Source organism: Anastrepha ludens, chromosome 2 (assembly GCF_028408465.1).
Source record: "Anastrepha ludens isolate Willacy chromosome 2, idAnaLude1.1, whole genome shotgun sequence".
Lineage (NCBI taxonomy): Eukaryota > Metazoa > Arthropoda > Insecta > Diptera > Tephritidae > Anastrepha > Anastrepha ludens.
In genome coordinates, this window is record NC_071498.1 from 21,843,512 (window position 1) to 21,861,939 (window position 18,428).

General features: G+C 37.0%; 1 protein-coding gene across 7 annotated transcripts in view; it reads right to left on the reverse strand.

Annotated features, from left to right (window-relative positions):
• The window catches only part of LOC128864718 (F-BAR domain only protein 2), a 39,809-nt gene that overhangs the window by 2,843 nt on the left and 18,538 nt on the right, over nt 1–18,428 (reverse strand). For 5 of the 7 annotated variants that reach the window (XM_054104486.1, XM_054104501.1, XM_054104495.1 and 2 more), the window contains exons 2-14: nt 15,135–15,391; nt 14,492–15,058; nt 14,321–14,419; nt 14,151–14,247; nt 13,262–14,062; nt 3,262–3,367; nt 2,831–3,195; nt 2,583–2,755; nt 2,343–2,500; nt 1,913–2,278; nt 1,671–1,844; nt 1,166–1,501; nt 864–1,093 (exon numbers count right to left, since the gene is read on the reverse strand). In XM_054104486.1, the coding sequence (XP_053960461.1) occupies nt 864–1,093; nt 1,166–1,501; nt 1,671–1,844; nt 1,913–2,278; nt 2,343–2,500; nt 2,583–2,755; nt 2,831–3,195; nt 3,262–3,367; nt 13,262–14,062; nt 14,151–14,247; nt 14,321–14,419; nt 14,492–15,058; nt 15,135–15,164 (3,502 nt within the window). In that variant the 5' untranslated portion in view covers nt 15,165–15,391. Of the gene's footprint in view, nt 1–863; nt 1,094–1,165; nt 1,502–1,670; nt 1,845–1,912; nt 2,279–2,342; nt 2,501–2,582; nt 2,756–2,830; nt 3,196–3,261; nt 3,368–6,899; nt 7,164–13,261; nt 14,063–14,150; nt 14,248–14,320; nt 14,420–14,491; nt 15,059–15,134; nt 15,392–18,428 lie in introns of all 7 variants that reach the window. The other 2 variants (XM_054104518.1, XM_054104511.1) reach the window with 2 other exon arrangements.

Sequence of the window (18,428 nt, forward strand, 5' to 3'; positions counted from 1 at the left end):
GCAATATATATATATATTATATATATAATTGGCGCGTACACCCTTTTTGGATGTTTGGTCGAGCTCCTCCTCCTATTTGTGGTGTGCGTCTTGATGTTGTTCCACAAATGGAGGGACCTACAGTTTCAAATCGATTCCGAACGGCAGATATTTTTTTTTTAAGAAGAGCTTTTTCATGGCAGAAATACACTCGGAAGTTTGCCATTGCCTGCCGAGGGGCGACCGCTTAGAAACAACTTATTTTCCATTTTGATCTTTCACCGAGATTCGACCCTACGTTCTCTCTGAATTCCGAATGATAGTCACGCACCAACCCGTTCGGCTACGACGGCCGCATATTTTTCAGTATTCATTGGCATTTCATCGTTTACAAATCGTACAAATGTATTACGAAAATCGACGCTCTGTGAAAAGGTCATCGCGCTCTCAGACCAACTTATGGTGTACATAACCGACGAGGCCAATTTTTGGCTTAATGTCCACGTCAATAAGCAAAATTGCCGTATTTGGGCTGAAGAGCAACTCGAAGCCATTACATCCGAGCCATTAAAAACAAGCGTTTGGTGCGGCCTATCTGGCGCCAGTTAACAGTGAATGGAGATCGTTCAAACAGGACGGCGGACGGCGCTACTTGTCATATAGCCCGTGAAACAATGGATTTTCTGCGTCGTCGTTTCGTTTTAAAATCCGATACCTCCAAATTGATCACCCTTTACAAGTCGATGAAGCAGCTCAATGATTCGAATCGAGATTTTTGTTTTGAATAATCAATTAAAAATTAATCATTTCACTTATCGCCATCGAATTATTAAGAAAGGCTAAATTGTAATTTTTTAGATTTTAAGAAATCCTTCACCACTTACCCGACACAAAACGACGCTTCACCAACGATAGCCGATAACCACTACCCTGCAGCTCAAACTCAATGCCCGATAGTGTAGTGCCCTCACAATTGAATTGTGTAGTCAATAGGGCCGGTATGGATGGACCTTCGTTCAGTTCGAGACGCGCACGTAACGTACCGACGCCTCCATCTTGGGAATTTTGTGAGATGTCAGTGAAATTCCAAACCAAGCGATTCGACTCACCGAGCCTATAAAAACGAAACATTTTAATTTTTCTGTCAACTAAGTAAAATGAGTAGGCAAAGTGCAATAGGACCCACCAAGCGGAATGTGGTTTCGACTGCACGTTGCGCACCGAACCGTTCACCGGCACCGACAGCGTGACATTCAGCAACGGTGAGGCGCTTGCCATTGCGTGATTATTGTACTTGTAATCGATTTTGAGTGCCGTAAATGTGGACTCACACTTCCAATACGATACCAGCTGGAAGGGACATGACGAGGCGCCTGGTTTGGAACGCACTTGATACTTGAGTATGTCCACATTGAAATACGACGCGTTGGGACTGTGTTCCGCTTGGTGGCGCAGCAAAGCGGTCAAAGCGGGCATATTGAATTCCAACATTGTACTGAAGGAGCTCGATTGATTGCGATCGCTGGCGGGGTATACGACATTTGGTTAATTTATATAAATCGATAACAAGAAATTTGATATTTAACTCAAGTGTCACATTAGCTTTGTTTATATAATATTATTACACAAAGTGTCAGTTTAACAAACACATCTGTTGTCTGAATATCTTTCCAAGTGGGTTTGGTACTTACATTTGAACTAATTTCGAATTCGGTATCAAATTTTCCAAGTTTTGCACATTTTTGATGCGAAAACCAAGTTTCGCTGGATTCGGATTATTTGCTAGAAGGCCAACAATGCCGGCAGGGAATGATAACATCATATCGCCAGAAATTTTCACCTGACAGCGCGACTCGTCGCTACCTCTGTTGGAAACAAAATAAAAACAAAATATCACAAGAGTTGATAGCATTTGCACCACGCTTTGACGCACCTAAAGTAGGCGTGTATGATCTCATGGAATGCTACTGCTATTGGGATCGTATCCGAAATGCCAATGGTGAGCGGCGATGGGCCACGCGATGACCCAATACCACCGATAGCAGTACGAAACTCTAAACTACCAATACTGTCTGCACGGTTCATCGCCGGTGATGGACTTATACGCCCACGAGCCGCCACCACTGTGGGCGCCATGCCCATCTCAGAACGGCGCGAAGGTGGTCGCGGTATTGCAATACTACTAGTTGATGTAGGTGTCGGTATCTGACGACTGTTGGATTTTGATAGTGTGGCGGAGGCGGGCGCCGAGGCACTTACATCGCCCAACTCAGAGAAAATATCTCCTAAGTCGGCGTATCTGCTCAAAAGTGAAAATGTTTTCAAAATATGTTAAAATGTAAATCGAATCGAATGCAAATCACCTAGAATTATTCGACATGGAGAGTGTGGGGCTCTGCAGTGGCGCATATGGATGCACCGTGGCCGTTGGTGTGGATGCGTTGGATATCTCAGGCGATTGCTGACGTGAAGCGATGCGAGATTGTTGCAGCTGCTGATTGCTGTGCTGTTGGTTGAAAGTCTAAATGTAAGTGCAAAACGCAAGCATATAAGAAAGCTTATTGAAATGAGCATAATTGATAGGCAATATGTTCTATGTTTACCGAAAAGACGCTGGTGGGCGATAGTGAGATATTCTCCACCGTAGCGCGCAACTCATCCACACTTGCAGACATTGGCGCTTGGCCATTATTCAGTGGCTTGATTTTCACATGAATGCGCCGCTCCGGCTTATCGTTATCTGAGTCTGAGTCTGAGTCAGAGTAGAAACTGCCAGCTAGAAAAATGGAAAAGTAGGTATTTAGAAAAAAAAAAAAATTTAAAACTTTATTTTTGATATTTTTTCACATACTTTTATCGTGATTTTCATTCCAAGCATTATCTTTCGGTGGCTGCATGCTGTAACCATCTTCATCAACCTCATTTGCGCCATATGCTTTAGTGGTGGCTGCACCACCTGCAGCCGTGCCATTTCCAGTTGCGCTGCTGCTGGCATTCGCATTGCCCGCCGCATTAGCAGCGCTGCTTGTTAAGCCACCTGCACTATTGCCAGAAGCGTTAATACCCAGTACTCCGGCGCCACCGCCTGACGAGTCTACACTACCCGGCGCTGAAGCAGAAGATATGCCTAGGCCACCGGCGCTGCTGCCGCTGGAATTCTGCGCCTTCATTTTATTGTTTTCGTCATTATCGTAGGAATTGTTGGACCGATCCACACTAAACACGGGGGCGAAAAAAAGGAGGAATTAGTAAATGAATTAAGAAAATTTTAAAGGAAACTACCTTCCGAGTCGCTCCTCTTGGATATTGTCTGCAGCTTCGCCATCTTTCTTCTTTTTAGATTTTTTAGTTTTCGCTTTGTCACGACGGCTACGCAAAATGCCAGACACTGTGCAAGGGGAAGAGATGAACGGTTGGAAATTGTAATTGATTTTCAGTGCCTAGCATTTTGTTTCATAATTTATTGGGATATACACGAAATTTACGTATGCAAATTATTTAATTATTATGCATCAAACCGAATAGTGGCAGCCCGAAAGAAAATCTGTACTTTGGATACATCACCGTTTTTTTTTTTTAATTATACTTAAATTTTCTATAAAGTAAGTTAATCTGCTCGCTTTTCATCTTTATCAACTTTATGATAGGAGGCTTCCATTCAGATAATAGATCTGTTGATGAAGCAATAATTTGTAACAAATTACAAACTATCAAGTTTTGGTGATCATGTATTGCAAAGTAGGGGAAAGGGCGAGAGCAAAATGTCATTTCATTTTGAGGGGAAGTTGCAAGTTTTTATTGGATAAATTTTTACTTGAAAGAATTTGCAAGAGAGAAACAGCTAACCGCAAAGTAAAAATAAACACGAATTAAAATTTACGAATTGACTCAAAGTTCTAAATTTAAATAAAAGTGGTGGCCAAAATGGAAAACGTAAGTAAATATATTTCAGAAAAAATGTATAAAGTTTATTTGAATGACAATTGCGGCGGAGTGTCTAGCAGCTAAATCCGCCGTAAGACTCAGCGCCTGTAGAGCATTCGGACATAGGAGGGATGGAAAAAAGGAATGAAACCTAATCCAAATACTCTTAATATATTTACTGATGGCTCAAAAATGTTAGACGGAGTAGGGGCAAGGATCTATTGCGCAGAGCTAAACATCAGGCAGCCATTTAAGCTTTTTGAGCGCTGCATAATCTTTCAAGCTGAAGTATTTATTTGCTGTAGGTAAGGCTGCGAAAATAGCATTCGCAAAGACATCAAGCAACGCCAAAATAAATATGATATATACGTTGACAGCCAAGCGGCGATAAAAGCAATAAACTCGTATGAAATTTCATCTAAAAATGTTTAAAAAAGCAGGGAAACCATAGAGAGATTAGCGGTTGCATATCTATTGGGTACCCGGACATAAGGGCATTGCAGGAAACGAAATTGTAGATGAGATTGCCAAAAGCGCTGTTTACAGACAATTCGAACAAGAAAACGACATACTGAAACCTTTAAATACGGTATACAATCACATCGCTGCGGACATGAAAATACGGATAGACAGGAGGTGGAAAATCATGTCTATGCGAGTTTTCATGTCCGCAGCGATGTCATTGTACACCGTATTTAAAGGAGGTGGAAAATCATGTGTACCCAGAATGCGAATAAATACGCCAGATTCGTATTAGCCCTGTCAAGAAAGGAAAGCAGAACTATGGTAGGTATACTGACAGGCCACAATTTGCTAGCGGCGCACGCATACAAGATAGAAATTACAAACAACGATAGCAGATTTTGCAATGAACTGGAAGAGAGGGATACTCTTGAACACTTTCTATGCTCTTGCCCTGCATTAGCTAGAACCCGAATGAAATGTTTAGGAGCTTTACAATATGAGAAGTTAGAATGCCTCTCGGGGATAGAGCTTCAGAGTTTACTTAGATTCGCAAAAGACGCATACGTATTACAAGATGTCTACTACAAGGAAACGTAGGGGTCAAGCTCCATCTGGTAACACTAAGGATCAATAGGTCTATGTGATGGCTTTCAGCCAGCCAGGTCAACCTAACCTAACCTATTTGAATGACAATGACATAGAGGTTCATACGTATGCACTTCTGCACCACAGCCTCCAGTCACGGTTGCTACAGTTTCCGAAATACAAAACGAAACGCTTGTGCTTCTTGATTATTAACTAATTCGGCAATAGGAAGCAAGGAAAATATGAAGAAAGCTGTGATTGCCACAACAATACAATTGCTAATGCAATGTTCTGCATCTGACAGCGATGATGAAACGGAACAAATTATTGTGGACAAAATAAAATCAAGTGTTGCTAACCTCGTTAATTTGCATTCTATGTGCTTTTGTTTTTTAATTTAATACGAGTTAGCTCAGCTGAAAAAATGTTTAATTTTAGTGATTTTTTCCGCCAACAATTTAATCAGCTGTTCTTAAAACTTAGAAATTGTTATTGGTTTAGCGTGCATGTACTTTTTTGATATTTTTCTCTTTGAGAGCGATTTCTTAGAAATTAACTTACTAGCAAGTTGCCGGATAATTTTCAGATACTAATATACAAAACACTAAAATTTTGTTTCGTGAGTTTTGAGTATACTATATACAGTTATATACTTGTGCAAGGTGGCGCAAAATTAATGACTCCATAGGAAGATGGCGTCGTACGTCAATCATAATTGACACTTGTGAACTAAACGGCTGGTATCTGGTTGTAGTGGAGCCCAAAAAGGTCAAAATAAAGATTCCCATCACTCAAAATCTTTTGTTTTTTTTGTTTAGTAATAAAAAAACTTATTCAAAAACCAAATTGTATGATTAATTTTGCGCTACATTGTACATAGAACATAAAATATTTTCTATTTAAATTTCCTTCGCCTTTATGTGGCTTTCAACGTCGTTTAATTTTTACTTGCACTCAATATTTGTAAGTAAATTTGTGTATATCCCATTATACGATAAAATAACAAATTTGATAGACGTTAGGGGGTTAGTATTCGCAGAAGAAAAATTAGTCAATATATGACCGATGGCATAATGAAGATTATAAACATATGTATGTATGTATGTAGTTGGCAAAATCGCATGCGTTGAAATAAATAAGTTTATAGAAAAGGGATGTGAGACGACAATAAGAGCAAAATGCAGAAATCTACAAGTACTATAAACGAGCAACGAGACAAAAAGTAGCAGATATGTACACGTACTCCTTTCACCCTAACATGAAATAAAATGAATAATAAAAAAACATGGATAATTATTTTTCTAAATTATATAGAAAATATCATAAAATTAAATACTTATTTATTAGTGTATGTGAATTTTCAAGTGTATTGAATTTCTGAAATACTATAAAAGTGTCACCCTGCAAAAGTGGACGTTTGGATTAAGTTAAGCTAATTAAGTAATCTCGCACTAAAAAGCTAAATAACTAACTAAAAATAAATAGCGAGTAAATATAGTTTTAACTTTTCGATAATTTCCCCAAGAGTTTATAATTGAATTATTTGCATAAAACACTTTAAATAAGCAAATATAAAAAAAAACCAAATTAATATACAGAATAATACCAATCAAGCCAAATATATAAGAGAACAAATTCTTATTGTGCCCGAGAGGCTAATACAGAAGCAAATCACCGACAAAATATTCCAGTGCAGAAATTATGAGAAGAGTTATGAGAGAAAAAAAACTGTACCACCAACAAATATTATGCATCCGCATAAAGTTTAAGTTTGTAGGTAAAAGTAAACAAAAAAAACTCAGTGTTAGAAGAAAATATGTATGTATGTATGCATATAAATTTCCGCATTCCAGCGCACAACTTCAGTAGTGTTGGTAATTTACAAAATATAAAACACTTAATTTGTGTATTTTGCATTATTTCTTTTGTTTGGATTTCCTCCTCACCCTGAGAATTTGATGTGAAAATATTCAATAGTGATGTTGTGCGGCGTGAATTTCCCGCAGCCGCACCCGCACTCGATGCTGAGACAACAGAAGCGCCGCCACTAGCAGACGTTTGATGTGGATGATGATGATGTAGATGATTTGAACGTTCGTTAAGTGATGTAGAAATTGGTTCAGTGTATTTCCGACTCGATGCGGGCTTAGTGGCGGTTGGTGTTGGCGATGACGTGCGTTTTTGTAGGTGCTGTTCGATAGCAGCTTGATCTAGATATAAGCACAGGTTGTTTTTGTTTTGGTAGAAAGTTAATGGGGAGTTGGTTAATCACATAAAAACAGGCACAGCAAATCAGAAATTTTTAAATATTTAGTCAAAATAAAAACAGTATAAGGGCAGAATATATATACAATAGCAGTCCGTAGTAAATGGCCAGCTGAGGCAGAGCTTCCGTTGCAAGACAAAATAAATATGTTATAGACTATTGTGCATAATAGGGATGCCAAACCTAATTTTTTTTTTTTTTTTTTTGAATATCGAAAATGTAGAGGAAGTTTAGTAATTTTTTGTAAGATTTGAAATGAAAGAAAGAAAAATTTATATTACAAAATTTTACACTTTCGCCCTGCAAAAGACCAGTAAGAGTGTGCATCACTGCTAATTCGAAAATATATGTAACGCTTGCTTTCAGGGCGGTGGCTTTGTCAACAAGTTTTATACGCAATTTGTTAAGAATACAGTTAAAAAACCTTTTAATTGTGATAAACTGAATCTCACTGGTTGTTTTAAACTCATTATTAGTATTTTCATAATTTTGTAAATATTTTTTTTTTGACTAAAAATACTTTTTAGTTATGAAAAAAATGAGTATTTCTAGTTATTTTAAGCTCGTTATTAGTATTTTAGTAATTTTTTAAATATTTTTTTTGACTAAAAATACTTTTTAGTTGTGATAAACTGAGTATTTCTGGTTGTTTTAAACTCGTTATTAGTATTTTCATAATTTTTTTAATATTTTTTTTACTAAAAATTTAGTCGTGATAAACTGCGTTTCTCTGTTTCTTTTTGTAACTCGTTAATATTTTTTTATACTAAAACATGAATTTTTGGGGATATATGTACATACAATTTGCTCGATTTGTTTAACGGAGTGCAGTAAATATGTGTGCAAGCTATTTATGTTTTTGCAGGTGTTAAGTTCATTATTTTTCGTATCGTACTTAATTTAAATAAATACTTTAAAAAGTACTTTTGTAATTAAACTTAGCCAAACTAGACTTAAATAAATAGTATTACATTTTTTAACTAATTTGAATTGACGAACTAGTTCCTAAACTAAATAAACTAAATAAATAACATTCAAAACCTTTTTACCTATTCGGAAAGGTTAATACAAGGTGCAAATGACGAAATGTCTACAAGTAGACAAGCAATGGAGCGCGCTCACTAATTCCACTATTCACAAAATTACGTACAACACTGAACCGTTAATGCGGCTTCATTATCACTGCTTCAAACTTTCGGCAGCAAAGTGCGACAAAATTCAAAGCATTTTCAATTAAATCATCATCTCTTACAAGATTTGAATTGTCTAAAAATTATTTTTTTATTTAGTAAAAAAAGTTATTCAAAAACAAAATTGGATGATTAATTTTGCGCCACCTTGTAAAAGAGCACAACATGAGAGATAAGTTAAAATGACGCTCTTTTTTTTTATAAAACATTGGCTCATTGTATTGAAAGTAATACCAAGATTCCGAGATTACATTAAAATATCCCTAAAAATCTCAGGATCAAAACTTGCCGCTAATATTGGCATCCCTAACGAATAATCATGGGAAGACTATAATGCTAGTATTGAGTTTTTGAAGGTATTACACTACTTCAACCCTTTTGCATAATTCGGCAGAATAATCCGCAAATAAAAACTCTCTCTTCCAAGAATATAATAATCCGCAATAAGTTATTTTTTTGTTTGAGGGAAGTTTGAGGAAAACAAATAATTTTGGAAATCATGTAACATTCTTTTTCATTAGAACAAACAGTAAAAGTCTTGCCGTTGCAAGGTATTTTGAGTACAACTCGCACTTCGGCTGGTGATGCGAAGAGTTAAAGTTGTAAAAAATAAATTAAAGGCTTGTGGGGAAGTTATTTGTGTGTTTTTCGCGTCAAGATTTCTTTAAACCCTTATGGGATATTTTAAAATTTTTCATAATTTTTGTACGTTTTTGTCGATTACACAAAGAAAGCGCAACGTTATTATAAAAAAAAATTAAAACAAAAAAAAAATGTGGCCAATAAAAATCAGCATCATCCAGCTGCGTAAAGCATTTCGAATTTGAGCGATATGAATAAAAACTATAATTACTTATTTATTTAGATATATTTTTTCCGGATATGCAAAGCCAAATAATAGAAAAAGTCAGGCAATGCCAAACCTCCCAGTGTATTTGTGCCATAAAAAACTGCTCATAAAAAACCATCTGCCGTTCGGAGTAGGCATAAAACTGTGGGTCCCTCCATTTGTGAAGCAACATCAAGACGCGCACTACAAATAGGAGGAGCACTGGGCCAAATACCCCACAAAAGGGGCAAGCGCCATTTATATTTATATGCATCAGCCCGTCTAATGGAAGCGTGACCCCCGTGACTTCGAAACTATTTGAACAATCCGATTCTAACAAACTGCATTATATAATAATATTTATTTTCTTCTAATATTTCTTATGTGCAAAAAATCCAATAATATGTATAGACACCAACATTAGCTATAATGGCTTCAAATCTTCGAGTCTTATTAGGTGTTAATTTCTGCGCACGCGCAAATTGTGGAAGTAATTGGCTACAAACGAGCCGAATTTGTGTCGATAACTTTTTGACCGTCCACATTTGTTTTCCTTTGAGTTTTTGCTTAACTAATTGCCCAAACATTTTAAACAGGGCTGCCATCAGGCGACTGTGAAAGTCAATCCAATTTTCATGCCCATTTTGCTGTTTCCATTCACACAACTTCGGCTTCGAACGAAGAGTTGGAATTATTGGCTTTTTCTAAAATCCAAGGTTGGCTAGTTCTTCCAAACATCTTCGCAGCTGATACTAATCATGATTTTTGGTAAATTTTATACATGAAAGCTGCATTCAAATTGGCGCTAAACACAAATAAACGACCAAATCCTGCTCCGGAAAATAGCCCCAAATATGAACCTTAGCTAAATGCTTAACAATTCGTTGAAGTTGTCGTTTATAAGCAGGACACCAGGACTGACGTATGCAGCTAAATTCTCAAAAGGAATATTCACCCGGGAATATTAGGTTAGGTTAGGTTGACCTGGCTGGCTGAAAGCCATCACATAGACCTTAGTGGTACCAGATGGAGCTTGACCCTTATGTTTCCTTTTGGTAGGCTTCTTGTAATAAGCCTGCATCTTTTGCAAATCTAAGTAAGCTATGAAACTCAAACCCGAGAGACATTCTAACCTCTCATATTGCAGAGCTCCTAAACATTTCATTCGGGTTCTAGTTAATGCAGGGCAAGAACATAGAAGGTGTTCAAGAGTTTCCATCTCTTTTAGTTCAATATATTAAATTATATATGAATATTAAATTTGTCCAATTCCGTTCTGAATTTTCCTTAGCCCATTCAAGCTTTTTTTTCAATGCGCTCCGTAATTTTAGGTCTTCTGCACACGTAAACCTGCTCGAATCGTGTCTTTGTATGCATTAACACGACTTTTCCTTAAAACTGTTTCAGCTTTACTCAACGTTAACCTGGACTTCATCACAAAAAAAAAAAAAAAAAAAAATTAAAATAAATTTTCTGATTTTGCTTTGCAAAGGTGTTTTTTCTTAGAGCTGCTCTGGGGAAGTCTCAACGTTTTTAACCCTCCGTTGGACACTTTTTTTAAAATCTTCGGTTGGGCACCCGGGTCTGGCCTTTTTTCGTCCTGTTCGAGGATCCGCTTTTAAAGTTTATATCTATAAATCGATAGAAAATAAAATTTTTGAAAGCTACCTGAAAGCTTAAATCGTTAGCTATAAAAGAAATATGTTAAATTCACGACCAAAGTCGAAAAAGTCATCTCCAGTCGCAGGTGCCCAACACGCGGTTAACTTCGGTATACCATTGCACGCATTTATTTATGAACTTTTTCGAGTTCTTAACACTAAACCTACCTATACTTTATGTATAGACGTCTTTAAAATGTTAGAGCAGATCATATATATTTCTCTGTAAAAGAGTTGGCAAGAGAGAGGCGTAAATCTTGAAAAATACATTCGATGTACTTTTTAAAAAAAATCGTGATTTAACAATGTTATCTCAAAGAACTTCTGACAAAAAGTTTAAAATGGGTCATTTGACCCCTCATGGTAGGTTTAGTTTTAAAATATTTTGCTATAGGATGCACGTGACATTTATGGATCTTTAGGTTCTGTACACAAGAACACTGCTGCAAAAAGTTGTTCATTCATTTTGTAGAAAAATTTACGCTTTCTAAATTTCTCCGAAAACTAACAAATTGCACAATGCGTATTGCGAGAAGGATACGCCTATTTAACAGCATTTACATTCTTTTATAACGGAACTTTAATTCTGAATTGTGCCGGTCACGCTTTCATTAGACAGACTGTATATAAATTTTTTGTTACAAAATAATTATTATTTTGTTTTTATGTAATTTTGGGATTTTCCAATGGTAATATTTTTTCGATTTTAATTTTTCTTCTTCTTTGCGGAAGAATAATGATCATTTCCTTTTTTTATATTCTCAACATTAAACATGGGACATCAAACAGCGAGATATACCCAATCAGATCAGAAAGTACCGGAAATGTTTAATTTAAACGAACCGCGCACGTGGAAACCGGTCCATATTTTTTTCTTAGGTATGTTGGTAGACCAGACAGTCAATAAAGAATAATTTTTATCCGTTTTGAAGTGTTTGAGCAATGCTGTTCGTCGCAAACGGCCGGAAATGTGGGCAAACAAATCTTGGATTTTGCATGAGGATAACGCGCTATCGCATCAAACCCAAATTGTGCTGGATTATTTGACCAAACACCAAGTAAATACCATGATGCCAGCACCGTATTCACCTGATATGGCCCCGTGCGACTTCTTTTTGTTTCCCAAGTTGAAGTTATCACTCACTTCGTGGAAGGAGATTTCAGTCGATAGCGGAGATCAAAGAGAATGCGACGAAGGAGCTGAAGCCACCCCTTCGTCAGCCTACCAGGGGTGCATCGAGGACTGGGTTAAACGTTGGCAAATGTGTGTTGCTTCAGACGGGTCATATTTTGAAGGAGATAAAATAAATTTGCCTGAAATTTAACTCTGTTTAGTTTTATTTAAACATTCGCGGTACTTTCTGATCATAGAGTATGTCGGCCGTTTGCTAAAAGCTTAGTGTTAAGAAAAGGAATATTTTTTTTTAACAAAAATTATTAAAATTAACAATGATTACTTGTTCTTGCGCAAAAAAGAAAAACAATATTAAAAATTTAGTATCATTTTTAAATAAAATACGATACTGAACAAAAAATTAAAATCGACTAGTGTTATTTTTAATGATAAATATAAGAACTAATTAATATATTGATCGGAAAAAGGTCTAAAACAAAATTATGCCTGGTTGTGATTTTTCTTTTATAACTTAAAATAATTACCATATCTACTTCATGGAATTATCGAATCTTAATTTTTATTACTTAGTGCGTTAAATTATAAGAAACCAAATATTCTGGACTCGCTATCGCAACTTTTTCTTAACAAAATATTTTTCTAAATGAAGACTATCTAAAATGCTTCGCAAATATACATAAAAGTGTGCTACTATGTATTTACAAGTAAAACGAAACGAGTGACGAACGACCGATCTGCTTTCATCACGGCACATACACAAATAAAATGCGGCATCAAACGAGATAAATTATAAATAGAAACCAAATGCTAAAATAAACTCAATTAACAAACAAAAAATTAAATTCGAAAGTAGTAGCAAAGGCGATAAAGAACGTAAATCAAATTTAAGCAAATAAAAGGGAAGCCATGATAAAAAGACTATAAGGTGAGGCTGCTGAAAGTTGGCATGAATATTTTGAGCTTCTGTGGCTTTGTAATAATTGGCTTGCTCTTCACTCCTAAAATATAGCCAATTTCCACTTTTTAATTTTTTTTTCTAATTATACGACATTTGTTTCGCTCTCCTTTTAGGGTAAACAAATGTCAAACAAAAACAAAAAAAAATCAACCGTTCACCGGTTTTGCTTTATAGCCTTTTTATCATGGTGAAAACTGAAAATTAAAAATTCAAAAACGAAATATAATAAAAATAAATTGAAAAAGAACAAAAATAAATGAAAAACCTACTTGTTAAAGAGGAGGATGTGGATGATGTAGTGGTATTGTTGGTAGTAGTAGAAAGAATAGGAGGACTAGCGGTAGTAGTAGTGGCATTTTGTTCGGACAGTAATTGTGTTAAAGCAGACGACATAAATGAACCTTGATTATTATTGTCCTGCAGTGACTGAAGCTCTGAATTAAGGGAATTTTTGATGATGGCTGTGCCGGTGTGGGTAGAACCATTACTATCCGTACCGAAATTCCCACCACCACTATTAGCGGTTGTTGTTGTTGTTGTCGCTGTTGCCGCTGCTGCAGCGTTTGCGCCTGTTGTGGCATTTGTTGGCTGCTTATTGCTTGGAATGCTGGATGAAAACCAATTCAAGAAATTGCTGCGCACAGTAGAGGTAGCAGTCGACGTGCTTGACGATGATACTCCTGCCGGCGTAGTGCTGATGCTGCTGGTAGTGGTGGTAGCGTATGTCGTTGTAGCATTTACTAGAATTGGTGATGTTGCACGTGGTGATGCCTGTATACCGAGTATGGTATCGTCGGCGTTTAGTAGGCTATTGCTGCCACTGCCACTGCCACCGGCCGCGCCGATACCGCCACCGCCACTACCCAGTGAACCGGCCTCAACATTGCCACGTTGATCTATTGACACACTACCGCTGGTAATTCGTGATATGGCACCTTGTATGCTTGTTGCTGAGTTGGAATTGGAAGCAGCCGCAGCAGAGCCGCCCGATTGATTCAAGCGTGTGGCTGAGGCGGACTGTTGTTGTTGTTGTTGTATAGAGAGTGGAGTAATTTCGAGTTCGGGCACTTCTGCAATCCCAGCGGCGCATGGAAAAGTGTGAAAAAAGATTTATTAATTATTAAAATATATTTTAAATCGAGTTTAAGCCAAACGAACTTGGTTTCTCTAAGCCAGTGTACTTGTTGAGCACAAATTGCTCCAAAAGCTTGTCCACCGTCATGTCGTTAAATTGACGCTTAAAATCTGAATGCACCTGTTGGCGAAAAACACAAAATGATGCTGCTTGCCGTAAGCATGAAGCTTTTATTAATACTTGATAAACGCACCTGTCCAACCATGTCATGATTATTTTGAAGCATCTCTAAGAATGTAGACAAAAATTCCTTCATTTGCCGCAAGTGGACCTCTTCAATTTCCTGAAAACGCTGCAAAATAAGTTCATGTGTATAAATAGACGTTGAGAGCATTAAATTTCACACAAGTTTTATTTGTCACACCTTACACGTCTGCGTCATGCGCCGCTCGAAATCATTTTTGATCGGATTATGCTTGTCAAGCAGCGTTTTGTACTCTTCTTGCAACTTGCGCAATTTCGTTTCGATTTTTTCGATGTCCTTTTGTGATGCATTATCCTTGCGCACCTTCTCCAATTCTAATACTTTGCTGTTGTAGAGATCGCGTAGCTTTTGCACGGCCGCCGTTGATGCTTGCATAGCTTGTACGCATTCCAGGGTGTGTGATTCCTCTTCCTTAACCGTTTTATGTTTTTTATGTAACTCATCGGCATACTTGGCGACATCCTTCACCAGCTCGGTGAGCTTTTGTACCATTTGTAGATGCAGCGTGGAGAGCTTCTCTGCCGAAGTGCGCAGTATGGTCCAGACGGGCGCAAAGGTGCTGTTTAATGTGCCAGTGCTGGCTTTGTGTGCTAGCTTGGCCATTAGTTTGGAGTTTTGTTCTTCGATATTGGACTTTTCGCGAAAGAACTCCGAGAGTTCTTTGCTCGCTACCCAGCCAAATTTCATATTATGATAGAGTACATCGAACCCATTGTTCTTCTCCCCCTTTACGACACAGAAAAGGAAAAAATATGCAAAATATTAAACAAAATTAAAAAAGAAATCTGCAATTGGTATATACCCAAAAATAATCGTTGAAATCGACCGTCATTTTGTCGTCGTTCTCCTTTTCGGTAATGTATCAAAAGTTATTTTTTAGACTATATATTTTTTTATTAAAGACCATTAACCATTTATGTAGTTGCTTTTCATTAATTGACCTCTTGTAGCTGGATTTGCTATCATCATTTTAAGTACCAAATTCGTTCGTTCATTTTCTTCAAATAAATCGATCTTTCTGGAGACACAAATATTGCCCGGACGTTTGCGGTAGTTCTTCTGTAAAATGGAATAAAAAATTCTGTTTAAGTATACACAAAGATATGATATATATTTCTAAACAAAACATGCACCCGTATTAACCCTTTGGGGACGGAGCCGCTCGACGGGCGAGCGTCGCTGAGGACGAGAGGTATTGGAGTGCGCAGTCAAGAAAATAAATATGTTGAACGTTAAAAAAACTAAGACTTTATTTAACACAAGAAAAAAATTTCATAAAATCAAAAAATAATTATAAACAAAGAAATTAAAAAAAAGGAAAAAACAAAAAGAATTTTGGTTGTATTTATGTAAACATTTTTTTTTTTTAATTTTTTTTTATTTTATTTTATTTTATTTTTTATTTGAAAATTGGAAAAGTAATGAATTACAATCACAATGAATTAAAAAGCATTAGCGACTAGGCCATCAGCTTTACGTAACATAAGTATTTATATAATAATATTCGTGTATAATTTAATTTTCTACGTTAACTTCGGACAGAAGTTCTTCTATTGTGTGGCTTGATATTGATTGTCTTATTGAATGTAATGCTTCACAATTTGTAACGATGTGTTGGATAGAAAGTGTCTCTTCGTTGCAGAATTGACAAACGTGGTTTTGTGGGTTGTTGTTTTGGAAGAGGTTGCTGTGGGTCAGGCGTGTATGTCCAAGCCGAAAACGGGTATAAATAATCGTGTTTCGCCTTGTGGTTGTTGCTGGGAAGATTGGAGGGTTGAAGCTTGGATTAATGCATTTATAATAATGGTTTATGTTTTGCCATCGTTGAAACATTTGTTGTCGATTTGCTTTGTTAGTTGCGTTTTTAGGTCGACCTTGTTAAAATTGTATATTGTGTGTAACGGCGATTTAGTGGCAAGTTTTGCTGCTGCGTCTGCTAAGGTGTTTCCACGTATTCCAATATGGCTAGGGATCCAAAACAACTTTATTTTTTCAGGGTTTGAAATTAGCGTATCTCTGATTTGAGATATCAATATATCATTTTATATTCCGGCATTGGGTGGTATGGTTCACATTGACGAAGTAATGCCGGCATCTTCCGTCTTATCAGATTCAAAATAATATTCGTCAGAACTGTCACTATCTAACGTATCATCTTTAAAGGGTGAACGATATGGAGTGTTACCAACTTCACACTGCTTTAATCTGTAAAACAGCTCATGACATCAACGTCAAAATTGTTCTAATGACAGTTCAATATATTGTTTATAAGCCATCAAAAGCATTTGCGTCTCAGTTGTGTTGAATTTTTTTTTTTTTTTTCTGTGATGGAATTCAAACGTAATAGTGTGATTGCATTATATTTGGCTGGAAAATCACAACCAGCCATTGTTTGTGAGCTCAGTCACCTCAAAGTGAATAAAATGTTTGTGTATCGCACTATAAAACGTTACAATGATACTGGTAGCATTGCAAAACGCTATGGAGGTGGACCAAAAAACACCGCAACAACGCCAGAAATGGTTCGGAAAGTGAAGGCTCGACTTGAACGAAATTCACGTCGAAGTGGAAGAAAAATGGCCAAAAAACTGAAAAAATCGCCAGACAGCATTCGAAGCATTTTGAAAATGAGCTCAAGGTCAAGGCTTACAAGTTCCAAAAAGAACACGATCTTTCACCCCAGCAAAAAAAAGTTTGGAGCGAAAGAGCAAAGGAGTTGTTGCGCTTGCACGAACGTGGCGAATTTCCTAACATTGTGTTTTCTAATGAAAAAAATTTCCTAATTGAGCAATTCATAAACACTCAAAACGATTATGTTTACTTGACCAAACGCTCATAGGAGAATTTGAGCCTACGTGTGGCCACTCGAAGCAATTTCCCATCGCAAGTAATGGTTTCGGCCGCAGTGACCGCTGATGGACGCTCTTCAATCATTTTTATTGGGCCTGGTGTCAAAGTGAATGCGACTTATTATCGGGAAAATCAGAAGTTGCTTTAGAGCCGTGGACACGCAAACATTTCGGTCGTAGAGCATGGACGTTCCAACAGGACTCGGCACCGTCTCATAAAGCTCGTGTGAACCAAAAATCGTTAAAAAATCGTGTTACACACTTCATTTCGTCTACACTATGACTTTCGCATTCGCCAGACGCAAATCCGATGGACTATTCCATCTGGTCCGTTTTGGGGAGCAAGGTGAGGACTAAAAAATATGCCAGTATGGATGCGTTGAAAAAAGCGATTATACGAGGATGAGCCAAAATACCTCAAGATCACATTCGTGCAGCATGCAACTCATGTTTTGACCGTTTGAAGGCTATAGTCAAGGCAAAAGGTGGTCATATCGAGCTAAAGTGAATATACCTATGTTAAAATTTTAATCATTTTTGAACAATTTTGTCTTTGAAATCAATAAAAGCTAATTTCACACAAAAAAGTTATGGTGTTTTGAATAAGTAACACTTCATATCGTTCACCTTGTAGATCGCTTAGCCATCGTGCTTAGGATAAAATATGAAATACGAGTATATAAAAAGCCTGCTGGTTCTTCTGGCAGTGACCCTGAGAGACTAAATTGAAGAACTGAAATTCGTTCTGACTCTACCGTCGTCTCACATCGTCAGTTTACATTACAAGGAAGATAAGACTTAATCGCTAATGGCCCTTCTTTCAATAAAAACGTGACTCTTGTACTATACCTATGCGTATCTTATCGCTCAGAACGACTGACGTAGCGAGCCCTACAGCTACGAACTAATTTGGGAGGCTAAATGCCGACACGCGTCTGGTACGGTAAAGCGGCTTGGGCGGCTATGTGCCGACACTCGTCCCCAAAGGATTAATAAACTGAACTAAAATAAATATGTATGTATGTATGTACATATATTAACACATTAATAAGTTTAAATGGTTACATGCGTCCAGACAGATTAATATTCTTTATAGTTTTAGGCGTATTTCTGTGTTAGTCGATTATAAAAATTCCCCATAGATACGAAGTTATGGTAGAAAATGTAACTGCCCAACGAGAGTTTGATGCGCACAGGTAGCTGACCTTCGTTTGTGGCACTTGAACTTTTGCATATTTAAACTCGTT